Source organism: Bos mutus, chromosome 15 (genome assembly GCF_027580195.1).
Source record: "Bos mutus isolate GX-2022 chromosome 15, NWIPB_WYAK_1.1, whole genome shotgun sequence".
Classification (NCBI taxonomy): Eukaryota; Metazoa; Chordata; class Mammalia; order Artiodactyla; family Bovidae; genus Bos; species Bos mutus.
Window position 1 is genome coordinate 6,197,568 of NC_091631.1, and position 23,778 is coordinate 6,221,345.

General features: G+C 61.5%; 3 protein-coding genes across 8 annotated transcripts in view; 2 read left to right on the plus strand and 1 right to left on the minus strand.

Annotated features, from left to right (window-relative positions):
* On the plus strand, window positions 1–12,731 carry FREY1 (Frey regulator of sperm-oocyte fusion 1). 3 transcript variants are annotated; one of them, XR_011466998.1, is made up of 3 exons: window positions 1–2,370; window positions 11,411–11,484; window positions 11,657–11,792. XR_011466998.1 is itself a non-coding variant. In XM_005907600.2 (3 exons), exons 1-3 carry the CDS (start codon window positions 11,183–11,185, stop codon window positions 11,776–11,778), a joined length of 300 nt encoding a protein of 99 aa, XP_005907662.1. In that variant the 5' UTR covers window positions 10,301–11,182; the 3' UTR covers window positions 11,779–12,731. The 3 variants fall into 3 exon arrangements, 2 of the variants coding, with proteins under 2 accessions (XP_070239588.1, XP_005907662.1); XM_005907600.2 differs by lacking the exon at window positions 1–2,370 and adding an exon at window positions 10,301–11,286 and having other exon boundaries at window positions 11,657–12,731; XM_070383487.1 differs by lacking the exon at window positions 1–2,370 and adding an exon at window positions 8,825–9,038 and having other exon boundaries at window positions 11,411–12,731.
* On the plus strand, window positions 2,450–8,937 carry PEX16 (peroxisomal biogenesis factor 16). Of its 4 annotated transcripts, none has more exons than XM_070383483.1 (11): window positions 2,450–3,204; window positions 3,419–3,454; window positions 4,273–4,349; window positions 4,697–4,830; window positions 4,970–5,070; window positions 6,020–6,100; window positions 6,231–6,359; window positions 6,449–6,521; window positions 6,648–6,767; window positions 8,139–8,214; window positions 8,647–8,937. In XM_070383483.1, exons 1-11 carry the CDS (start codon window positions 3,093–3,095, stop codon window positions 8,782–8,784), a joined length of 1,077 nt encoding a protein of 358 aa, XP_070239584.1. In that variant the 5' UTR covers window positions 2,450–3,092; the 3' UTR covers window positions 8,785–8,937. The 4 variants fall into 4 exon arrangements, with proteins under 4 accessions (XP_070239584.1, XP_070239585.1, XP_070239587.1 ...); XM_070383484.1 differs by having other exon boundaries at window positions 2,459–3,204; window positions 8,139–8,203; window positions 8,647–8,825; XM_070383486.1 differs by having other exon boundaries at window positions 3,194–3,322.
* MAPK8IP1 (mitogen-activated protein kinase 8 interacting protein 1) overlaps window positions 12,582–23,778 on the minus strand; it is an 18,683-nt gene continuing 7,486 nt past the window's right edge. The window contains exons 2-12 of the mRNA XM_070383460.1: window positions 19,891–19,996; window positions 17,713–18,024; window positions 16,134–16,215; window positions 15,163–15,975; window positions 14,948–15,023; window positions 14,034–14,206; window positions 13,715–13,824; window positions 13,499–13,615; window positions 13,339–13,409; window positions 13,108–13,206; window positions 12,582–12,751 (exon numbers count right to left, since the gene is read on the minus strand). Of these exons, the coding sequence (XP_070239561.1) occupies window positions 12,679–12,751; window positions 13,108–13,206; window positions 13,339–13,409; window positions 13,499–13,615; window positions 13,715–13,824; window positions 14,034–14,206; window positions 14,948–15,023; window positions 15,163–15,975; window positions 16,134–16,215; window positions 17,713–18,024; window positions 19,891–19,996 (2,032 nt within the window). The 3' untranslated portion in view covers window positions 12,582–12,678. The remainder of the gene's footprint in view (window positions 12,752–13,107; window positions 13,207–13,338; window positions 13,410–13,498; window positions 13,616–13,714; window positions 13,825–14,033; window positions 14,207–14,947; window positions 15,024–15,162; window positions 15,976–16,133; window positions 16,216–17,712; window positions 18,025–19,890; window positions 19,997–23,778) is intronic.

The following is a 23,778-nucleotide window of genomic DNA, read 5'->3' on the forward strand; positions in this document are numbered from 1 at the left end:
GTGCTGAACACGGATGGGCTGCAGTGTGACCTGGACAGAGAGGGGTCCAGGCAGTGTCCTTCAGCCCAACTTCCAGCTGTAACAAGTGAGGGTCTGAGAGGCCCCAGCCCGGGAAGAAGCTGTGGCAGAGCAGCCCAGCCTGAGACCACTCCCCTCCTCTGTGAGGCCAGGATGCCTTTCTCTGGGAAATGGGGGTCTGCAAGGAAGGGCTGGCTTTGGGACTTTGGAGGCCAGGGGCAGTGGTTACTATGGAGACTGATGCGGCTCCTCATACATCTGGGAATTGAGCAATGAAGGGAGGTAGGGTCCGCTGATGTGTCTGGAGCTTCGAAACTTCAGTCCCCTGAGCCTCATTTCTAGCCTAGACCTGGGATGAGTGTGAGTGAATCCCTCCCCAGGCCCCTCAGCAGAGACTGCGGAGGAGTGGATAGGGTACCCTGTGAGGGCTTGATCAGGGAGTCTGTGCAGGGAGCTGGGTAGTCAGGTAGTCACTCACGGTACTGGCCCTACTCCTCACTCAAACTATCACTCAGGGGGATATTGAGGTGCTGAGATCCTTGCTGGGCCTGCAAGAAATTCTTCTGGGGTGTGGAAGGGGGAAAGGGAGATAGGTATGGGCATGTGAAAGAGTGCTGGTCTTCTAGGCCAGAGACCTCGTTTGACCTAGCTCTACCCAGGACTTTTTTATGTGACCTTAGACTACCCAGGCCTCTTCTCTGGGCCTCGGTGTCCACCTCGGTATACCTGTTGGACTGGTCTAGCTGTCTTCCCCTGTGGTTCGGGCCAGAGTGAAGGAGACAGGATCAGGTCCAACTTGCCCAAAGGCCCTTCAAAGCCCAGCCCAGGTGACCAAATTCAGGCAGGGGCCCAGGAGGGCGGGGCTGCCCTGGGTGCCTCCTGTACACACGACCCTCTTTGTCTTTGGGACCTAATGAGGCACAAGATCTGGAGAGGAAATTCAGGCCGCTGTGCTGCTGCCAACCTGGCTGAGCTCCTGATCCCTTCCCTGGCCTGAGGGAGGGAAGAAAAACAGCCTGCAGCCCCAGTGTCCCTTATAGTCTGTCCAAGGGTGGGGGTGGGGGGCGCGCTCCTCTGTCTCCCATGCCCTTCTCCCTCCCCAGAAGCACTGGAACCACCAGCCCTGGGAATGCCAAAGAAACCCTGCACAGTCCCCTTCCTCACTCTTCCACTCTGCCTTCCACACTTCCCCTTCCTCACTCTGTGTCTCTAGCCTCAGATACAGGGGCGAGAATACTGCTGATGAGGTTTGGCGAACAAGTTCATTAAGACGGCAGGGGATGTAGGGAGGAAGGAAGGAAGAGCCCCAGCCAAATGCCCTGAGCCCTGGTCTTAATCCCAGTTGCTAACTTGATTCATGACCAAGCGGCCTCAACAGTTGCTGCTCTGGCTGAGCTGTGAGCAGTAGGAGAGAGGACCCTATCACAGGAGACCCTTACTGTGGTCTCTTTGACCAGTGCCATGCTGTGTGACCTAAGACAAGTCCATTTCCCTTCTTGGGCCTCTTATTCCCCATCTGTGAAATGGAATTCATACCAATCTGGCCAAGTTACTAGGAGGAGTTAAGTATGAGTGAGCCTGGCACCCAGAAGGTGGTGAAAAATAATGTAGATGATGCCCATGGCCACCTCTCTGTTCCCCAGGAGGTTTGCCACTCTTGAGGCCCTGGACACATCTCCCTGAGTCTTCATTCCCTGGCAGGGGCAGGGCGGGAAGTTAGATCCTCCATCTGAAAAAGAAGAAAACTAAGCTGGGAGGAGACTTAGGCAGCTCAAAGATGGGTTGTGATTTCTTGGTGAGGTGTGTTAAAATGCCTGGATTTTGTGGTCAGACTAGACCAGGATTCCAATCTTGACGGGGCGTTCTTAAGCGGATCCTTTCCTCTTGTGGAGATAATATCTGGTGGAGAGGATTAAGTAAAATACTGTACTATTCTCAGAGTACCATAAACCTGCTGCCCTGGTCCCCAGCGGGGCAGTCCCGTGGGGCCCAGCCTTGCCCCGCCCCTTTGCCCACAGCCAATCGGCGGCCGCCTCTTCCGCGCATCCGTTCCCTCCACCTCTGGCCGCTCCTCTCCCGCCGCCACTTCCTTCCAGAGAGGCTAACCCGTTTGGGAAGAGATTCCCTGGAGAAGTTCTCGTTTCTTGGGAAGCAGCTGAGAGCTGGAAGATGCACCGGAGGGCCAAAAAGCGCTGTGAAATTGACCCCGAGTTCAAAGAGCCCGTCTGCCCTCTAACCATTTTACAGATGGGGAAACCCGAGGCCCAGAGAAGGGAAAATCCTCGTTAAGGTCACCCCGAGCGGAGAGCAGAAGCCCAGGCCAGGCTTTTCTCCGTGAAGATGGGAGTTCAGGTGCGCGATTTGGCGGGAGGGCGGTGGGAGGGAGAACATGCTCCGTGTGGGATCCGGGGCACTAACGATGCTGGCCAGGGGGATCTTGAGTGGGAGGCTGGACTTCTCGCTGCCTCAGTTTCCCCAGCACTACCTCTGGGAGAAGTCAGGCGACAAGGCAACGGGCCAAACGCGCGCCTGCACACAGTCCGATTGTCCTTAGGCTGTCCCCGCGCTCCCCACCCGCCCAAGTCTGATGGAGAAGGCTCCTCTCTGGGCGCTGCCTCCCAAGCCCTTTAAAAGCCAGTCCTCCCGTTCGAGCCTCTCGGCATTCTATTGGAAAGGCTCTTGATCCCTACTCCAGAATTAACTGCTCAGGCTGCCGCGGGAGCTTTTTCCCGGAGCTGTAACTGCGCAGGTGCAAGGCGGCAAACCCGGAAGGCGGAAAAGCCGGTTGGGGCCGCCGGGGTCGGGGGCGAAGAGCGTGTGAACCAATGACCTGAAGGAGTTAGGGAGGGCGGGATTAGGCCCGCGGTTACTTAACGCTACCCTGGTGGGAGGGGATTTAAGAAATGGGGTGAAGGGTGCCTCAACGGCTCTTCGTGTCACCGTCCTTGTGGCCCGCGGAAGTTAAGCAGCAGAGAGGCGGGCCTAGCGCCGGAAGCAGGAAGGAGGGCGCAGGAAGCAGGGCCCCGTAGCCAGTCGCGCTGTCGGTCCGTGGGTCTGTCGGTCCCGAGGGCAGGATGGAGAAGCTGCGGCTCCTGGGCCTCCGCTACCAGGAGTACGTGACTCGTCACCCGGCCGCCACGGCCCAGCTGGAGACGGCAGTGCGCGGCCTCAGTTACCTGCTGGCAGGTGCCACCCTGACCTTGACCCATCCCTTCGGATCTCTGACATCTGACCCCACCTGCCTCCCCTTCCCTTCCCTGCGGAGCCTGGGTAGTGATCGCTGTGCTTGAGGAGTTCCTTCCAGGTTCCCGTTGGGGCATAGGGAGGGAATGTCCAGGGACCCGAAGCGGCAGGGAGAGACAGACTCTCACCGGCGCCTCCTTCTGTGCCTTTTCCCCAGGTCGTTTCGCCGATTCGCACGAGCTGTCAGAGCTGGGTGAGCCGGGCTCGGGTGGGTGGGGGGCGAGAGGGTGGGGGAGGGCTTCCCAGAGGGCTTCCTAGATTTCCCGTTAGATCATCCAGTTCTGTGATTGAATCAGACAGGGGTCCAGCGTCCACTGTCCTAGGCCGTCGCGTATACCCCCCATGGTTGAGAGAGATGTCTGGGGACCTTGACTGGTCAGGAGGCTGAGCCAAGCGCCTCTTCTGCCTTTGCTCTGTTAATCTTCCCTACAGTCAAGTGAAGTGGCTACTGTTATTGTCTTCCTTCTCCAGTTAAGGGAACAGAAGTTTAAGTGAGGTTAAGGAACAGCCACCGAAGGCCTCAACCAGGATTCAAATCCCAATCTCCCAAATTCCAGAATGCCCAGACTGTAACTGCCTCAGTGGTGTTTACCCGGTCAGTACAGGAGGCACAGGTCCTGAAAGGATGAGCTGGGTTTTAAAAGGTAGGGATGGAATAGAATTTCAAGGACAGGCTGCAGAGAGGCAAAGGCCAGGAGGTGACTGCACCTCCCATGTCTCTTTGGAGCATGTTGGGCAGTTGTGGGCTGCTGGATAACCAGTGCTATTCAGCAGGGCAGTAGCTGGTATGTCATAGAGATCAAACCATCCTTTCTTGTTCTAGTGCTCACACAAGAGGTCGTTAGGGGGAGTGGAGAGCTCTGAGGAAGTGGGTGGCAGGACCTGTCGTTTCCACATAGTGTGTGGGTGGCTGAGCACAGTGAGGAATAGGTGATCCCTGCTGCTCTGGGGAGAAGGGGAGGGGGTGGAGGCTGCAGAGCCAGCCTCTCAAGGCCACTCTCTGCCCCTCAGTGTACTCTGCCTCTAACCTGCTTGTGCTGCTAAATGACGGAATCCTACGGAAGGAACTTCGGAAAAAATTACCCATGGTAAGAATTGTGCCCTGAACTGAGGGCCAGAAGCAGGGGCCTCAGGAACAAAATAGTAACCACCAGCCCGTGTTTGGAGCACGCGTTATGTTCTCATAGAGTACGAGACATGGCTGCCTCCATCTGTGCCTCTAGCCGTTAGGTGACGAGTCCAGGCATTAGTGTCCCCTTATCAGGTGGAGAGACTGGGTTTCACAGGGTGGAGTCGCCTGTCCCAGCAGGAGACCTCAGGCTTACGCACTTAGTCTTGGGAAGAGGAACATGTATGTCTCCTGTCAGAGGTGTCCCCTGGGGGAGGAGCTGAAACCAGGGGGCCCTCCTGACCTCTTGGCCTGGGGTTCTTGCAGTCCCTGTCCCAGCAGAGGCTACTGACATGGCTGAGCGTGCTGGAGTGTGTGGAGGTGTTCATGGAGATGGGGGCCACCAAGGTGTGGGGCGAAGTAGGACGTTGGCTCGTCATCGCCCTCATCCAGCTGGCCAAGTATGTCGGGACTGTGGAGGGCCGGCCTGGGGTGGGGGTCACTGAGACCAGCTGTACCGACGGTGTTCAGTAGAGCAGCCCGGACCCCTGCCGGCTAGCCACCTCCCCCTTCCCCAGCCCTGCCGTACTCCCAACCCAGGGCTGTACTTCGGATGTTCCTGCTGATCTGGTTCAAGGCTGGCCTCCAGACCTCACCCCCCATCGTTCCGCTGGACAGGGAGACCCAGGCACAGTCCCGGGGTAAGTGCCTGCCCGCTCTGGAGTGGAACGGGGCACGGGGCTGATTGGTAGATGAGAGCTGACCTACCTGAATATGGCACTGTCACCGTGGGGCACATCTCTCCCCATCTACTCATTTTGTCCTCGTCGTCATCTTATATTGGTATTTTACAGAAAAGAAAAGAATGATGAGGTCAGAGGCCGGATGAGAGCTTAAACTCAGGACTTCTGACGTTGGAGTCCTCAGTCATTTTTATGGGCGCGGGAAGAGGACACAGAGCATCGGGAGGAAGCAGGGGTCTTGCCAGCCTTGTCTTTGGGCCTGGCTCTGTATCAAGAGCACAGCCTCCTGAGGCAGGGTACCCAGCAGATATGCCCTTTCAGGGCTTTGGGCCCATCAGCTGTTGGCCTCTGGGTCTTACCCCCTTGACTTTGAGTTGGGGGCAAGTCTTTGCTTCTGTTTTCATGGTCATGTTGAAAGCAAAGCACTCAGAAGATACGCTCTTCCCCTCCTTCTTAAACATTTTTGTTTATTGGCCACGCCACACAGCCTGTGGGATCTTAGTTCGCTGACCAGGGGTGGAACCTGCACCCCCTGCAGTGGAAGCATGGAGTCTTAACCGCTGGGCCACTGGGGAAGTCCAGATACAGCCCCTTCTGTGCTGTGGTCGCCATGGACCACCGGCCCCCCGCCTTGTTCCAGTGCCTGGGAGGCCTTAGTTCTTGGCTGGTATATCTGCACAGGTGATACTGGCCTTTCCCCAGGTTGGGGAGGGCTGCGGAATGCTGCCCGCCGTGGACAGGTCCTAGGCACAGCCTGTGCTGTGGTGTCCTTGACTCAGCTGCTGCCTTAGTACAGGTTTATCCATTCTCCCCCTAGCCATGAGCATTCACTGCACCTGCATTCGCTTGTAGGCTCTGCTAGAAACGTGTCCCTCTGACAATACGACCTTTTATCTATTCCCACTAGATGGTGACCACAGCTCTGGTAGCCAGGAGCAGTCATATGTGGGGAAGCGGTCAAACCGGGTGGTGCGAACCCTCCAGAACAGTAAGTGTGGGAGGTTGCTGGATGAGACACCTCGGTGCTGAGGTCAGCGTGGGCCTGAGGGCCTGGCTTTCGTCACGGCCTGCCCGCCCCCTGCCCCGCCGGCCGCTTACCTGCCGCCTTTGTGTTCTAGCTCCGTCCCTGCACTCCAGGCACTGGGGGGCCCCGCAGCAGCGGGAGGAGCTGGGCGTTGCCCCCACCCCGCTGGGGCTACAGGAGACCATCGCTGAGTCTTTGCATATCGCCCGGCCCCTGCTGCACTGTATCCTTAGCCCAGGCCCGGGTCGCGATAGACGGGGGCAGGCAGGGCGGGCCGTGTGCTGGAGACATCCTTAACGCCGTGGCCGGCAGTGCTCAGCCTGGGCCTCTGGGGTCAGCGGTCGTGGACACCCTGGCTCCTGTCCGGTGTCGTGGATGTGACCAGGTGAGCCGGGCCTGCCTGGGGCCCCATTCCCTCCGTCCAGCTTTGTGCTGCAGGCCCGGCCTCACGTGGGCAAGCAGGGTCCTTGCCTCTCCTGTCACTGGCCCGAACCTTGTCCCTTCCCCCCAGCCTGAGCCTCTTGAGCGATAGGAAGGGCCTGACCCGGAGGGAGCGGCTGGAGCTGCGGCGCCGGACCATCCTGCTGCTCTACTACTTGCTGCGCTCCCCGTTCTACGACCGCTTCTCTGAGTAAGGACTGGCCCCTGGCTTGGCAAGGCGCACCCTCTGCAGGGCAGAGTGGGGGAAGCAGGCCCGACTCCCCAGGCTGGTTCACGCCTGCCTTCCCTCCCTCCTTCCCCGATCTGGGTTCACTGAACACTTGCCATGTGCTACCTGGGTGTGGCCACTCCTGATTTCTTGGGGCCATCTGCCCAGTGTGCTGCTTAAGCTGTTGTTGGCAGGTGAGGGCAGGGCCCCGGGGACCGTGGGCATGAACTTTCCCCATCCTTAGCTTGCTCGCCCACTTTCCTAAACAGTTGGGTCATTCCCCACTGCTCACAGGAGACACTTAAGTTCAAAGAGGCTGGGCAGCTGAAATGAAGCCAACCAGCCAGCCAGTTCCCTCACCCGTGCTCTTTCCTGGCCTGTCCCTGCCTAGCCCAGCCCTCCCTCCATCCCCTGAGGGTCCAGAGCTCCTAGCCACAGAGAGGCCTGCTGGGGGTGAGTCAGGGGTGACTTGGGGCCAAGTCTCCCAAAGAGGTCACCTGAGGTCAGACTGAGATTTGAGGAGTGGTCCCTATACTGCGACTGGGGCTGTGAGACAGGCTGGAGGCTCCCAGGACCCGGTCTGTCCAGGTTGTAACAAGTACACTGCTTAAAGGCTGGAGTGATCGTTGGAATTGTACTTAACATTTTGTACATACAACTTCTGTTTATTTTCTGAGTTGGTAGAAAGTAAGCTTAGGTCAGATTTAATAACCACCTCAGTGAAAATAACTGCCTGACAGTTTCTATTTTCAGATCAGTTTGAAAGCTCATAAGGTTCTAAAGCCAAATCTTCTTCCACACTCCAGAGAAAACGCTCTGGAGACTTTGGTGGATCATGACCTCTGCCCACAGATGGCTTGCACTCTACAGAGGAAGCATTGTAGCCCCAGTATTGCTCTGAACTGAGGATTACCTAATTGCAGAGGTGGCTTCCCAGGCTGCAGGCCTCCAGTCTGGCTTGTCTTCCTGCCAACCTGACCAGCCCAGCACCCTTAGAGCAGTGGCCCAGACTGAGGAGGGCCCAGAGCCAGTCCCTCAGAGGACAGGGGCAGGGTGCGGAGGACCTCTGGGATATAGTCTGGGGAGAGAGAAGTTTCCTTCCCCCTTTTTATTGTCAGACAGTATAGTCTCTGGCTCTGGGCTGCCTGCCAGCTGTGGGCTGAGGTGTGACCCTCCCAGGCGTGTGGTTGGGGACGGCTGGACCAGAGCCTTCTGTCCCGAGGATGTCCTCGATGCACGTGGTGACCTGGCTTCTGGGATGCACTGCCTTTAGTCAGGTGGTCAGCAGAGGTTTTACACGCCTGGGTTTGCAGGAACCCAGGCCCCCCTACTCAGGCTACTCCTTTGTTGCAGGGCTAAGATCCTGTTTCTACTCCAGCTCCTGGCAGACCATGTCCCAGGCATTGGTCTGGTCACAAGTAAGCATGGGGTGAGGGCATGATAATTACCATCACGGAGCTTATGTGTGGCCCGGCTCCCTGTATCTCCTTGTAATCTGATTCTTGGCACAGTTGGGAGAGGGAGCCCAGAGGTTAGGTTGGGTGGGTGACAGCTCCTTGAATGTCATGAGACCAACTTCGCTGGGTGGGGACTATACGGAGGAATGAAGCCTGCTGGCCATTTGGAGAGGCACCCTCAGCAGAGAGGCCCTGGCTGTCCACATGGACAGTGGGACAGCTGTGTGACTTCTGTGAGTTTGAAACTCTTTGAAACACGGCCAGAGATGGCTCTGATGCTGGCGGGGGAGGTGGCAGGGTGGGGGCTCTGGCCAGGCGGATGGGAGCCTCAGGAGGGCCCTGGGTAGAGCCGGATTGGAGTCTGGCCCTCAGCCCTGAACTTGCTCCCCTCTCTGTCTTTGCAGGGCCGCTCATGGATTACTTGCCCAACTGGCAGAAAATTTATTTCTACAGTTGGGGCTGACGGACATTCTGCAAGTGGGGTGTGGGGAGGGGTAGGGGGTGCCTCAGCTCTTCAAGTCCCCTGGGCCCCTCTGCCCTAATAAAACTGACTCTGGCAGTGTCCACGCCTGTGACTGCTCCATGCCCCCAGCCCGGGGCTCCCGGCTCCATCACTCTGGCCGGGCTCCGCACACAGCCCTGGTCTCCACTAGAGCGCCCTTGATTCCCTCTCGACTCCGCATCCTGAGGGGAAGGAAGCACATGCCACACCTCGTCACTGGCCGGGATGCCCCCACCAGGACTGAGACGCGGGCTTCTCCAGCCCAGAAAGCTGGAGCCCCACCTCACGAGCACGGTTGGTCCCTGTTGACGGCCAGCAAGGCTGAACCCAGACTGGACGACAGCTGCCCCTGTGTCTTCCAGCCCACGCCCTGCCGGGGCCTGATGCCTGGCAGCTCCGTGGTGGGGCATGGTGCTGGTGGGCCTGCCTCAGTGCAGAGGGGCACCTCAAGCCCTGACCCCTGCTCGAGGGCAGAAGGCCTTTCTCCTGTGGGATGGGGACGTCAGGCCCCAGCCAGCGCTGTGGCCGGCCCTGGGCAGTGGTAAGGTTGGCAGGGCTGGGAGCCGCCACATGCGGGTTCACGGGGCACGAGCCGGCGTCTCCCCCATGGTCTTCCTGGAGGCACCGTGCAGGGATTTGGGCATGGCAGCTGCTGTTTTCCTGCCAGGTCTCCCCCTTCCCTCAGTCTCTGCTGCCTTTGCGCTGTGAGCAGACCGCACGCTCCTGCTGGAGCTTCTAGCTGGTCGGGCAGCCGCGTAGGTTCTGAGAGGGCTCCATCTGCCCTGTGTCAGCTGTGCCTCTGCTGCCCCCAGACACCCTGGGACGGGCCGGCTGTCCCTGACTGCTTTCCCCAAGTGCCTCTGGGAAGCCCTGTCCTGGTCCCGGGCCGGGGGCGAAGGCACTGGGTGGTCACCACTCGAGACCCGCGACCTTGGCTGGGCATGGCAGTGTGCTCTGGGCCTCGTGCCGTGTGTGGAAGTGAGTCAGGCCCAGCTCGCCGCCCTCACTCTCGACGGTGGCGGGGACGGGTGTGTGGATGCCTCCTTATGCCGAGTTGTTGCGGTCGGTGGAAGTGTGTGTGGACCGTGGTCAGACTGCCTGCCCGCCCCAGCAGGAGGGCGCCCTGGTCAGGGAGCCCTCCACTCAAGCCGGCTTCTAAACTGCTGAGACTTCATGTGTTTTCAGCAGGCAGTCGGGAATGGAGGCTGTGTGCGCAAGAACACAGCACAAGTAGTTGTTGCGGTGGTGTGGCAGCCCTGCTGGGGTGGGAGGGAGCCTGAGCGGAGTGGAGGCGGGGTCTTGAGGGGAGGGCAGGGCCGGGTCCACCAGGCAAAGGATGTCTTGGAGAGGGGAGGGGGAGGTGGTGGGGAGGGACCTGTTTGAAACCTCAGGTGCCTGTGGGCAGGGGAGGGGGAAGATGGAGGCCTGCAACCATGGATAGGGCCAAGACGGTGGCAGGAGGGGTGGGGGGTGACCCAGCCAGGCCTTGGGGACTCTGTGTATACAAAGGGAGAGAGTGGCGTCTCCTCTCAGAGGCAAGGAAATGAGGGGTTTGGAGTTAGGAAGAGCCATAGCGTCTGAACTTGTGGTTCCTGGCGGGGGAGGGGTTCCTGGGAGCCAGTTGTGTCCAGGGAGGGAGCGGGGTCCACACTGAGTTAACACTGGGCCGGGCAGGAAGCAGAGGGCCACACAGCCTTGCCGCAGGCCTGTGAAGAGACTTAGTCTCTGGTCAGAGGTCACACTCCATTTATTCGCTCATCGAGGATTTACTGAGCACCTAGCAGGCATCCAGTACATCCCGTAGTCCCTGCCCTTGGGAAGCTTACACTCAAGAGGCCCAGGTCCCAGGCTTTGTCACCTATGCTGAAGTCCGTGTCAGCCTCAGAGGCGGGCCTGCAGCCGTGCTAAGCTGTGGGGGTCAGCCTGTGGGGAGGCCCTCAGCATGGGCTCTGTCCGGTGGGACCCGCTCAGGGCTCTCCAGCTGCAGGACCTTCCCGGGGCAAGTCAGTGTGGGAGGGCGGGCGGTGGGAGAGGGAGGCTGGGCGAGCAGTGGAAGTGCCGGGCTCCGGCGGTGGCTGCGACCTCTGCACAGGCCCTCCTGGGTGCCCGTCCCTGGGCAGGTTGTGTAGGTACCTGACCTCAGTGGTGAGGAAGCCCAGGCCCACAGAGCGGGCAAGGTGGGAATCTGAGCTGAGCTATCTGTGCCCTCAGCGGTGAGTCTAAAGTAAGATGGGTTTGGCACCTGGAGGCCCACCGCCTCAGTACAACCAGCCCACAGGCCTCAGCAGGGAGCTGCCCAGCCGGCCTGGAGCCGCTGCTGACACGGAGCCACGGAGCAGGGGGCCTTTGTGAGGCGGTCGGGCGTGGGCAGCAGGTTCCGTCCTCCGGCCTGCCGGGGGAGGGGCAGGCAGAAGCCGGGATCAGGGACCGCGTGGAGGATGGTTCTCGCCATGCTAGGGGCTCTGCACCCCAGGGCCGGGCTGAGCCTCTTCGCCCTGTACCTTGTCCTGGCAGCTGCGCTCCTCCGCCCCCAGCCGCTGAGGTAACTCCTGAGGTGGGCCGGCCCCTCCCCGGTGTCAGGACCCCCCACCCTCAGACGTTGCTCCCGTTCTGGGAGGTGGTGGCTGCCCCCCGGCCAGCACTGAGCACCCCAACTTCTCCCGCAGGCCTCAGCGAGCTGTTCCTGAGGAATTTTCAGCCCCCCTGGAACTCTCGGCGCCGCTCTCCGGCCTGGTGGACGGTAGGCTCTCCCCTTCCTCTCCCCACCCTGCTCCCTGATGGGGGAGCCGTGCCCTGGGAGCGAGCACCCCGCCAGCCTCGGGGCCTTCTCACCCCAAACAGCCTGTGTGTGGGGAAGACTTCAGGGGAACGCAGACACTCCCTGCCACTCACCCGCTTTTCTCTCTCTCTAGACTACGGGGTCCGACCGAAACACCCGTGGCCTCGGGGGCCCCGACCCCTGCTTTCCCGGGCCCAGCAGCGCAAGCGAGACGGGCCTGACATGGCCGAGTACTACTATGACTCACGCCTGTGATGGGAACCCCTTATAAAACTATTCTGTGCAGTAAAGCCTTGGGCTTTCCTGGGGTGGGAACGAGCCGGGCGAGGTTGGGGTGGGGGGTGCAGGGGGGGAGGTCCAAGCAGATGACACCCAGTGCGGTCCCGACAGGAAATGGCACTTTAATAGTTGAGGCCGGGGTCACAGGACCTAGAATGGGGCTACAGCTGAAGCAGCCAAGAGGCCCCGGCTGGCCCGGGGCCAGGGCAGAGCCTCCTTTTCCTGCTGAGGCAGGGCCCCCGCTGCTGTGCTCTCCCCTCCCCGTGGGGACCCCCACGCCTGCCAGGGGGCCAGCGCGCCGGCGGGGTTGCGGTGGGAGCTGTCGGTCCAGAGGCCACACCGGTGACAGAGCTGGGAATGGGGATGGCATCCCCCACCTGCGGCCGTTTCCTGACCACAGAGTCCTCAGGAGGGGCTGGACTCGGCGCGAGCTCGGGGGCCCACGCGGCTGGGGGTTGGGAGTTGGGGGCAGGGCTGGGGTGGGCACTTGCAGGTGGCACGGGCTTTGTCGAGGCAGGAGCTGCCAGCCAGAGGCCCTGGTAGGGGGGAAGTGAGGGAGGCCCAAGATGAGACAGAGCCCTCTGCTCCTAGGAGGGCACCCCGTCCTGGCAGGAGGCTTCATCCTCCCCCGAGCCCCGCGCCCTCCCAACCCCCGGGCAGCCCACACCATCCTCCACAGGTGAGTTTAACCCCATATATTACAATAGACTGCATTCGCTTCTCCCGGTAGCCCCTGCCCTCCCCCACCCCGGCCAGCAGCCCCCCGCTGCCCTTCCTCTGGCAGTGCCAAGTGCCCCCTCAAGCAGTGCCACATCCTGTCAGCAGCCCGCTGTCCTGGCCCTGGCCCGGGGGTGCGAGGGCGGGGTGGCGCCGCCGCTACTCCAGGTAGATGTCTTCTGTGGGGCAGGTGTACTCCACAAACTGCTTGTAGAACTGTTGAAACGCTCTCCTAGGAGGCAGGCAGACACCCAGGCGTCACCAGGGAGGGGCAGGATCTCACCCCGGGGTTTCGGGGTTTCCACCCTGGAGCGTCGGGGTCCCTATTCCGGACTCTGTTTCCCAACCCCGCCTCGGTCAGAGCTGCTCAGCTCTGTTCTCTACACATGGTGTTTCCTGAATAAGATTGCAAGTGAAGAAAGGGCCCAGCGACTATAAAGTCGGGACTGCAGGACCGCCCAGCCCTCCCTGCGTGAGCCGAGGGTGCTGTGCAGAGGCCCTAGGAGACCTGGGGGTGTTGCTGAGCCCGAGGAGTGTGCTGGGGCCCTCAGGCCAGGGCTGGGAGCTCGGCAGGACGCACATACTCACCCCACAGATTCTGCCAGCGCTTTGGTGGATTCTTCAGACACAAAGACGTGGCAGGCAAACCGGTGGTCAGCAGGGTGCTTGGTGATGAACCCAAAGTACCTGCGGAGGGAGAGCAGTCCGTCTGGGCGGGACGGGGGCTCAGGCCCCTGGGACGCACGCCAGGCCCCGGGCTGAACCGCAAGCACCCTGAGCCAGCACGCCCGCCTCTGCCCCTTTCCCCTCTGGTCTTACTTGTTGTTCTTTGGATGGTATCCACAGAAAGAGATGTTTTTTAACTGGAAAAAGTGGCTACATTTATTCCCCTACAGGAGGGAGAAGAGGGTGGTCGTCAGCCCACGGGAGCACAGGTTGGGAATCTGGTGGGAGAGCAGGGGGGGCCCCGGGCCGTCACCTTGGCTTCCTGGGAGTCGTCAGCCTTGACGCCGATCTTCACGCCCCGCACGCTGATCTCTAGGACGCAGCTGGAGGGCGGGTTAAAGTGCACGGTGAGCCGGCGGGTGGTGGCGATCTGTGGGTGCAGGATGGGACGTCAGGCTGGCGCCCCTCTCCCCAGGAGAGGATGGGGGACCGGGCCGGGGGTGGGTGCCCTCCCCAGCAGAGTAGCTACCTTTTGCATAGCGGCACAGAGGACATCATTGCCCTTGTGATAGGGGACCTGGACGGAGCCCAGGAACTTCACCCGGAACTGGTCCACCCAGTCACTGTTTTTGGTCAGGGCTGGAAAGGAAGTGTGGAATGAGCAGCAGGCAGACCCACAGAGGGCCACCACCCCCGCCCCCGGGGTTGACCCTGCTGGGCTGGGCCTCACGTTTCTCAGGCCCCCCTCCCTGGGAGGCTGAGATCTGGAGCACCAGTCAGCCCAGGAGTGATGGGGGCGGGGCTGACATGGGGGCCCCGGGGCGCCAGGGCAGGGGAGGGAACACTACCTGCCATGTGTTCAGGCTCCTTGGTGACCTCGATGGCGTAGTAGGCAGGGAAGATGCCCCTGGCTCCCGTGCGCATGTTGTAGGCCTCGTACCAGTAGTCCTCGGCCTGCAGCTCCACCAGCAGAGGGTCGTCCACCTCCAGCTCGAGTTCGTCTTCATGTCGAGGCACAAACCTGTCCCCAGTGAGGGCCCATCAGGAATTCACCGCCTGGGCCCCTTCAACCAGACATCTGTATCCCCACCCTGCTCTGGGGTCGGGGAGCTACATCGACATCACTGGTTCAATAAACATTTGCACAGCATCCCGTGTGCCCGTGACTCCTAGGGCCGGGAGGAGAGGACCGAAGTCAATCAGACATGCATCTGCCACCAAGGAAATCACAGCTAAGGGAGCAAGGCCACAGATCAACTGTGAGAGGTCATGATGGTGGTAGTGTTAGTTGCTGAGTAGTGTCCAACTCTGCAACTCCACAGACTGTAGCCTGCCAGGCTTCTCTGTCCATGGGATTCTCCAGGCAAGAATACTGGAGAGGGTTGCCATGCCTTTCTCCAAAGGATCTTCCTGACCCAGGGATCAAACCCGGGTCTTTGGATTGCAGGCAGATTCATTACTATCTGAGCTACAGGGAAGTTCTAAGTGAGGGGTCATGGGTAGGGACTATTTCCACGAGGGGCAGGGTGAGGGGCTGGTGGGTTTTAATGTGTGGTCAGGGGTGTCTGCTGGGCACCCTCTTGGGCTCTGGCAGCAAACACATCACTCTGAGACCGTCCACTCTGTGTCTGAACTCCAGGTTCCTAGAGGGTGGACACTGTCCTGGGGCTGAGTGCAGGGGCTGGGTTTAGGCCATGTGGTGACGGTGGAGGCCAGGAGGGTGTGGCCAGCTCCTGCCTGCCAAGCGGCCCTCAGCTCTCACCTGAATATGGCCCGGTGGGTCTGCTCCTGCTCTTCCCCGTTGATGACGCAGGAGAAGAGCCCGAAGGACTCTGCACCTGTAGGCGACAGAGTCAAGCTGGGAGAGGATCGTCCCAGCCCCCGGCTCAGCCCTAATGCCGTGACCAGGTGGACCTGGGGCCGCCTCCCAGGGACACCTCCCCCAGCTCCCCCTGCAGCTCCCTGCTGCCCACTCACTGGAGGAGCGAGAGCGGCCGCTCATGAAGACGTTCAGGAACTTCTTGGAAAAGTGGACGTCGGGTTCGTCCGGCGTGGAGTCCTCCGAGAGGCAGGTGGGGGGCCGCGGCCGGGGGGCCTCCTCGTACTCCTCCCCGATGGCCGACTCGTAGGGGGAGGAGGCAGAGGCGCAGTTGTCGTAGACGGTGGCCGAGTCGCTCTCGTCGCTGTAGTCGCCGAAGCACGGCCGCAGGCTCACCAGCTCCAGCTGTGCGTGCTCATCCACCACCAGCGTATACTTGACCGAGTCGTAGGATAGGGCGCTGGTGTCCGAGCTCAGCGAGGCCCGCGGAGGTGGCGGCGGCTCCCCCAGGCTCCCGCGCCATCCTCCGGCTGGCGGCTCGGCCCGCTCCGGAGACGACAAGCAGTCGAAGCCCTCGTCCTCCTCGCTGATAGAGGGGTGTGGCCGCCCGGTACTGGCGGGATAGGCGGCGGGGTCGGGGTCGGAGCTGACTGACATCCGGCTCTCGGCGGGCGGCAGGAAGGCGGAGGTGGGCTCTGCAGGGTCCGGGGGCCTCTGCACGGGCGTCAGGTAGATCTCCTCGGTGGCCTCCAGCCGCACGTCCGTCTGGTAGTGGATGCGGTCGCGGTGCGAGTGGCTTCGGCCACCCGCGGGGGCGGCAGGGGGCCCACCGGGAGGCGCCATCTGGGTGGCGGCGCTTCGGCGGCAGGGGCTGTCCGTGGAGGTGCCTCGATCCTTGGTGGGTGCGGGGCTGCTGGGGGGCGGCAGTTCATCGCTCAAGCAGATGTGCTCATGCGGAGGCGTCTGCTCCCCTGGAGAGCAGGCGGGGCGGGGCTGAAGGCAGCGCCCTCACCCGGCCCTTGGACACAGACACCAAGACACGGTGGGGCCTCCCCGCGGGCCTGCGGCAGGCTCCAGGACCACTGCTGGCCACAGCTGGGGTTCAGGCAAGGGAAGGGTCCTCACTTACCTGTCTTCAGCGGCGAGGATGATCTCGACACCCGATCCTGCCAACTGTGCTTCTTGCCCAGAGAGTTATTATTCAGTGTGTCCTGTGCAGGGAACAAAAGGCCCTTGTGACAGAGGCGCTCAGCAGTGCCCGGCACAGGGAGGCCCTGACCCTGCCCCCCCAGGCCAGCCCTAGGCCATTTGCTGCTGCCCCTGCCCCCCCTTCCACTTTGCCAAGGGCCTGAGCCCTCTGGCGCAGGCAGGAGGGGTGGCAAGTCACAACCTTCCTGGCCAGGCCTGCTGACGTGGGACAGCCCACCCCCTGGGCCCAGGGAAGCTGGCTGGGCCTCGGGGAGATGCTCTCATTGGCCTCAATGAAAGTGGCAACGGCCAACATTGGTGGTGAGTGGGGAGGGGAGCCAGAGCCATCCAGGGACAGAGCCATCCCGGGGTCTCAGACGTGGAGGGTTTACAGGGAAGATGCTCACTCCCAGCCCTACTCCCCTGGAGCCTGGGAAGCCATGGCCTAGGGAAGGGGCAGGGACGTGATCATAAAGCCTGAAAGGTGGGAAGAAGGGTCTCCGCAGCAGCTGGCCTGGGGGACTGGGATGAATCATACAAATGATGGCTCCAGGACTCAGTTCCCCCACCCCTCCCCGCCAGGAGCACAAGACGTAGGAATGACAGATGTAATTGTCAGAGGCCCTCCTCCCTGGGTCTCCGGGCCACACACCCCACATTCTCCTGCCCCTGGGACCCCTCTCCACAATGCCTATATACAAGGCTCCCTACAGACACCTTAAGCCCCCTGCCCTGAGAACACCCTCACAGGCTCGCACATTCATGAATTTGGCTGCCAAAACCCACCAGAGAGGATCCTGGGAAAGGGACCGATCCTCCCTCTGCAGCCCCTGCACCCTCCACCCACAGCCCCAGCTCCCCAAGCTGCTCCTCTGAACCTCCCCAGACTGGGCCTGGGAGACAATGGCCCACCGCGGGCTCTCCCCCCACCTCATTCAACCGTTCTTGGCATCCAGCCACCCAGCCCAGGGGCCCTAGGCCCCCAACTCAGCCCAGCAGCTCCGCCTCCCATTTCTCTTCCCTGCCTCCTGGGAATTCCCAGCTGCCCGAATTTCAAAGCGCCGGTTGCTCCCCAGCCACAACTCCTCACAACTTCCCCTGACTTTTCCCACGCGGCCACCTCACGTGCCCTTTTCTCCAGGCCCTGCTTCTGCCCCACGTTCACCAGGAACCCCGACACCCTGACAACCCCTGTTCTCCCAATCCCCTACTTCCCTCTCCAGGAGCATCTTCCCCCTGCCCCTCTCAGTCCCTACATTCCTTCCACGTCTCATCTCGAGGCTCGAAACCCAGCCAGACCTACTCGGCCCGTCTCACTTAGGGCGGATTCTGCCTGCCTTCAGCGATCACCTCTCCAGGGACCTCCCCCTGGGAAAGCTAGGCCAAGCAAGCATCACCAGGCTGGAGACTTCTTTGACTCGCGCAGCCCTGCCGGCTCCGCGGCCCTTGCCGGGACCCTGAGGACACCTGCCGGAGCCCCGCCCCGCGGCGCCGCCCCCTGAGCCCCGGCCCCGCCTCACCTGAGACCGCGGCACCTGCGGGAAGAGGTTCAGCGTGGTGGGCCGCTTGGGCCGGTACGTGTCTCCGCTGCCTGGGCCCGGGCCCTGGCCCTGCCCTTGGCTCTGGCCGCGGGGCGCCGTCTCCTGGCGGGGCTCGGCCTCGGGTGGCCCCGCTCCCGGCCGCCGCGCGGCGCGCTCCTCCTCCTCCTCGTCGTCCTCGGCGCCGGGAGTGTCCCCCGCCGCATCGATCAGGTCCATCTGCAGCATCTCGGCCTGCAGCCGGCTCCCCCCGCCGCCGCCGCCGCCCGCGGAGAGCAGCCCGGCGCGTGGGGGCTGCGCGGCGCGGACGGAGGGGCGTCAGGGGGCCGGGCGGGGGCGGGGCCCAAGCGGCCGAGCACCGCCCTCCATCCCCCCCTCCCCCCCGCCCCACACCCGGCGCGGGCGAGCCCATTCCGCGGCCGCAAAGAGGGGGAGACAGGGAGAGCGGCAAGGAGCCCCGCGAGAGGGGGCCGTGCCCTCCCACCCCTTCGAGGACGCGCGAGGCCGCCGCCTCCTCCGCATGTCAGTCCGCACCTTTGGCAGTCCACACCGATCCCCGCGCCCACGGTCCCCCGCTTTCCGACTCTTTGCAACCCCCCTCGTTCCCTTGGCAACGGCCGGTGACCTCACCCGAGTAGTAAACCTAGCCCAGAGTGAGGTCACCGCTGTTGCCATGGGGACTGAGGACGGAGGGGTCGCTGAGCTGTTCAGGGCCCCACAAGGGATGGAGACCGGGGTTAGTTTTTGAAGTGGGCAGTAAGGGAAACTCAGGAAATAGTCTCAGCCCGGAGGGCCGCAGTCCGGACCAGGAGGACCAGAGCGCGGCCGGAAGAGGGATGCCGGGCGGGAAGGAGCAGGTGGCGAGCACCCGCAGGAGGCAGTGGCATCCACACCCTCCTCCGTCCTCAGGCTAAGGACCCTCCAACCTGAGGTCTTCTCTCGGGCCAGCCTAACTTTGACAGTCCAGAGCTCCGTTCTAGTTCCAGGCCTGCCATTAACTCACTGGCACCTTGGACAGATCCCCTGACTCTCCCAATTCCCTCACCAGTTAACTGCCTCCCAGCGTCCCAGAGAGGCGAGGATTTACTGGCAAGAAAACGTGATAGTCCCCTGGAGCTTGGCTAAGGCCCCACATACACCAAGGCTCTGCTTGTACAAGTCATCCAAGAGGATGGTGTGGGAGTCCCAAAGAAGCTGTATTAGTCCAGAAGCAGTGGGCTCTGCCTCCACCCCTCCAGGCCTGGCCGGGGTGGGGGTGGGGCGTAAAGCATGCGGTAGAGTTTAGCCCCACCCCTCGGTTTCCTCTTGCCTAGCAGGACTTACAGAATCTCTGGGGGCAAAAGGAGGTCAACACAGAGGCACCCCACCCCAACTCACACTGCGGCTCTCCTTTGCTAACATCCTCCCAACAGCATGCCTACTCCGGCCGCCCACCCTCCTGGGGGCTGAGAGAGACTCTGGGCTCTGCAACCTAGCTGCGCGCTTGCTTTCCATCTCTTGGCCTGTAGCCCCTTTTTCCTGTTCTGAAAAGACATGAGGGATCTCTGTCTGACTGGGTCTCCCCAGACGCTGGGGACCTCTCTCCGGGCAGGATTCAGACCTTCGGCAGCTGAGAGAGCCCTCTGTCCTATGGCAAAGCCATGGGGGCCCAGAGCAGCAATGCTGGATTAACCTTCCAGAGGGACCTTTAGGACAGTGGGCCAGAGGGGGTCCGCAGGGCTCGTGGTGTGTTTGGTGCCATGTAGCCAAGGGAGCGCCCTGGCTCTTTTCTCCTGCCCCAAAGCACTGCAGATTTCACTGGACTCCACCCTACACTGCCTCAGGCCCTCTGCCAAGGAAGCTTTTGAAAGGATTTAGGGTAGTCCTGAGCCTTCCCTTAATTCTGGTTCTAACTGCTACTGTCCTAGGCCTCAAGACTTCCTGCTGTCTCCCTTCTTGTGGGCAACTGAAGGAGCTGTCTCCTACCTTTGCCCCTGGCAAAATAAATAAATACATAATAAATAAAAAATCTGAGCACTCAAGATGTGCCAAGCATGGTCCTGGATGTTTCCTGCATGTTATTTCCTCAGATGGGAGTGCCACACAGACCCCTGAGAGCCCCTCTAGATACAGGGATACCCTCCCTCCTGTCCCTACCCATCCCATCCACCCCACCCTTACCCGTAAGGATAAAGTGTCTTTGCACTGCAGGCTGATGCCACACTCATCGGTGATCTCGGAGAGGTCTTCATCCTCAAACTCCTCCAGGCTGATGTCATGGGTGAGCCTGGTGGGGACAAGAAGCCAAAGTTACCACTCAGGGGACTGCTGGCGGTGGGCCGAGGACCCTGATGCCTCCCTCGTCCCTCTTCCGAGGGCGGCCCCTCGACATATCACAGCCCCTAGAGGATGGGACCTGAGGTCTGCCTGCCTCAATGCAAGGGGCACTGAACAGGCAGGGCAAGTTCGGGGCTCAGATCAAAAGGCAGGTCTCCCGGCAAGGACTGGAAGGGAGGGCTCTGGGTCACCCTAGCTCTACCCGGCTGGGAGTTTCCACCCTGCTGTCAACCACGAGGCTGTGCCTAGAAGGCCCAGCTGGTCAGAGCCTCGGCTCTGCCAAAGAAATGGCTTCCAGAGTCAAGGCATTGACTTGACTCCAGTTCACCCATGGAGGAGGCAGAGCATCGAGAAGAGACTCCAAGGGGGTCCAGGAGTGGGGCCTCCCTGTGCACCTCGGGGACAGAACCCAGGGTACTGGCAGAGGCCCCGCCCCAGCTCAGAGGGGCACTCCGTGCCCCTGGCCCAGGAGGTCCCACCCTCGGAAGTCCTGGGAGCAGGTGAAGGGGAGCCTGGTGTCAATCTAGCTTTATCCAGTTCTAGGAAAGACAGTGCCCCGTTCTGTGCTCTTGGTCTCATCAATTCCAATGCAAAATCCTCCTGCCTGGCATGTGGGCCCCGAAAGGGAGGTTGCCCATGGCGGGGCTGGGATAAGCTGGAGGTGTCCTGGACTCAAGAGACCCCACTCAAAGCATGGGAACTCTAACTTGCTGTACTAGGACCCTGTCACCGCAAGGCCGGCCCCCGCCCTAGAGTGGCGGGCTGTGCCAGCCCCTACTCAGCCCCAGCCCTGGGTATCTGCCCGGTTTGGTGTGGGTGGGACAGTGGGAGAACTCTGTTAAGGAAGTTGGGGAGAATTCTGAGTCTTTTCTTCAATACCAGGAGATTGAGGCATAGAGAATGGAGACTCACTAGTCCAAGGTCACCCAGGAGAGGTGGTGGGCTCAGCCCCAGGGGGTCCTAGGAGGCCACACCCCCTGCCTCTGGCCTTCCCCCCAAACCAAACACAGACCCGGAGCCCCGTGGAGCCGCCCCTGAGCTTCCCCCTCCCCCACGCCGGGCCCCAAACCCCTACCAGTGCTCCCACTGATCCTCCAACCAGCTGTCATTGTCTGGGCTTGAATCCATCTTCAGCACCAGCTGCATGGAGAGCCCTGCCCGGCCGGGGGGCTGCGGGGCCCCAGGGCCGCCCTCTCATTCCCAGAAGGGTGGGGGTGGGGGCCAGGGCTCGGGGCAGGGCTGGGGCCTCCGGCCTCCGCCGCCTGGGCCTGCCTTTCTGTGTCCAGCCTGCTGCAGAAGCCTGGGGAGCTCATTAAAAATAGATGGGCCGGGAGAGGAGGCAGCGGCTGGCTGCCGACCCCAGCTCTGCCCCGCCAGCCCTCAGCTGCAGGCAGCTTCCTCCCCCGGCCATTCGCAGCCGCTGCTGTCGCGGCCGCCTCCCCTGCGGGATCAGGTTACTGCAATCAATGTCGGGCTCCTCCTGCCCTTCCAATGCCCCGATCCTGTCGGGGGCTGGGGTGGCCCCCCCTCCCTGGCCCAAGCTTGGACGCAGATGGCAGAAATCTGGGTTGTTTCCCCCCAAAAGCCAGCCCCGATCTGCTTTTAAAGGGCCAGCAGCACAATTAGGGCTCCTGGTGGTGAAATGGGTGTGGGGTTGAGGGGCTGTGCTTCCAAAATTCTCCACAAAGGGATGCTCAGCCCCCGCAGCTCATCAGGCAGGTTTCTGTGGGCTCACAGACAGCGCTGCCTGGGGTGGGTCTGGGCTGCTTCTGTTGCCCACCTGGGTGCAGACAGAACCCGGCCCCCTTCCCCAGGGGTCTGTCCTTCCAACCAGGAAGTGCCTGGAGGCAAAGGAGGCTCCAAGGCCAGGGCTAAGGGGCAGGTCATGTGTGGATCTCCCAGGGCAGGGCAGGAAGGGCAGCCTGGGGGCCCAAGAGACTCCTGGCACTGCGGGGTGGCAGCAGTAGAAGCTGGAAGACCCCTGGAGGAACGGCACGGAGGGATTCTGATCGGCCGAGGTAGCAGATGGACAATGTGCTCTTGAAGGCCTCTTCTGACCTGGAGCCCAAGGGTGGTAGGTTCCCCGGGCTGGGGCAGGGCGTGGAGGTAGGGGCAGGCTGGGGAGGAAGTCAGGGCAGCCCTGCCTGGTCTGGCGCAGGGTGGCATCTCTGATCCTGGGCTGATAACCCATCTGCAGTGGTACTGATCAGGTGGGGAACACACACTGGCAGCCTGGCCTATCACGAGAAGGCGTCCCTGGGACTCAGCTGGCACCAGGCAGCGGCAGGACCGTTGGGTGACTAGCCCAGACGTGCCTTCAGACGACCCTTGGGGGCCTGGGACCCCCGCACACGTCTGCATGTTCTTGTCCTCACTGCCCAGCCTGGCCTAGCTCCTGCCTCTGCAGTCCCAGGCCTCTGCCCTGGCCAGTCTGCCTCAGTTTCCCCATGCCTGCACATCGCTCACCCCACACCCACCACGATGAGGCAGAAGAAACACCACCCTTTGCACAACTGTGTGTGAAGCTTCATCTCTTGCATCTGCCTCCCAAGTGTCTAACCCAGTGCTTGGATGAAGCACGTGGCAGGCTTTCAACCTGTGCCTGCTGGGAGAAGGTTTGGTTAAGCCCACTCCTCCAGGAAGCCCTCCTGGCCCCCGGTGTCAGCGCCTCACAGCCCTCCAGGCAGCGCTCACCGGTCCGTCATTCCTCCTGTTTGCGGTTGGTGTCACCCTGTGCGTGGAGGGAAGACAGTGTGAAGGAGCAGAGGGGAAGAGGCCTGCATTGAGCACCCTTCCCGTCCTCTCAGGAGGCTGCAAAGTAGACGGAGCTGACACTCCATCCCCACCCTGCACCCAGCAGGTGAAAAATAAAGGTCCCCCCTGCCAGCAAAGTCTGGAGGGCAGAGCTGGTGAGGTCATCTTGCATACACTATGCACTCAGTATGTGTCTGCTGATGGCTGTCCATAACAGCCTCAGCCTCCACGGCTCCTCTCAGACCAGAGTGTTCGCAGCAGACCTGCAGGGTCTGGCTTGGACCTGGGCCGGGGCTTCTCAGCTCGTTTCTGCACACGCAATCTCAGCATCACCCGACATTCTTGCTTCCTGGGAGGCAGGTCTGGGGGAGGGCAGGGACAGCTGCCTCAGCCTCCACACGAGCAACGAGGGCCACCGAGGGCAGCGGTGGCCAGACCCTGGGCTGGGGCTCAGCAGCCCGCACTTGATCCCTGGCTCCGGTGGGGCAAGTGCACGGAGCTCCTCAATCTTACTTTTTACTCCTAAGCCAGGCAAGATGGTGGAATGGCCGCCATACCAGGCTCAGACGCAGGAGGCCTGAGATCAAATCCCAACTCCTTCCCTCATGAGGATCAGCCGCCCTGTCGCCTGAGTGGCTGCTGTGCCCTGGCCACCAACCTTCTTTACGCTCTGTGTCTCCCTTCATCCTCACTCCAGCCTTGGAAGATGGTTTTATTCTGCCCATTTTACAGATGAGGAACACTAAGGCTCAGATAGAAGATGCCATAGGTCTGCAGCTTCCCTATATGTAAGATGAGGCCCCCCATCTGGGTGCTGGTAAACTTTACTGAGTGGAGTGTGTGTAAATTACAGGGTGCTGTGAGGAGGTTCCGACCAAGGATCAGGGGCTGGACTAATCCTGGAGTCGCCTTTGCAAATCACACCCACCTCCCGCAACGTCCGCCTCTGCCCAGCCCTCCGCCGCCCTACTCCCTGCC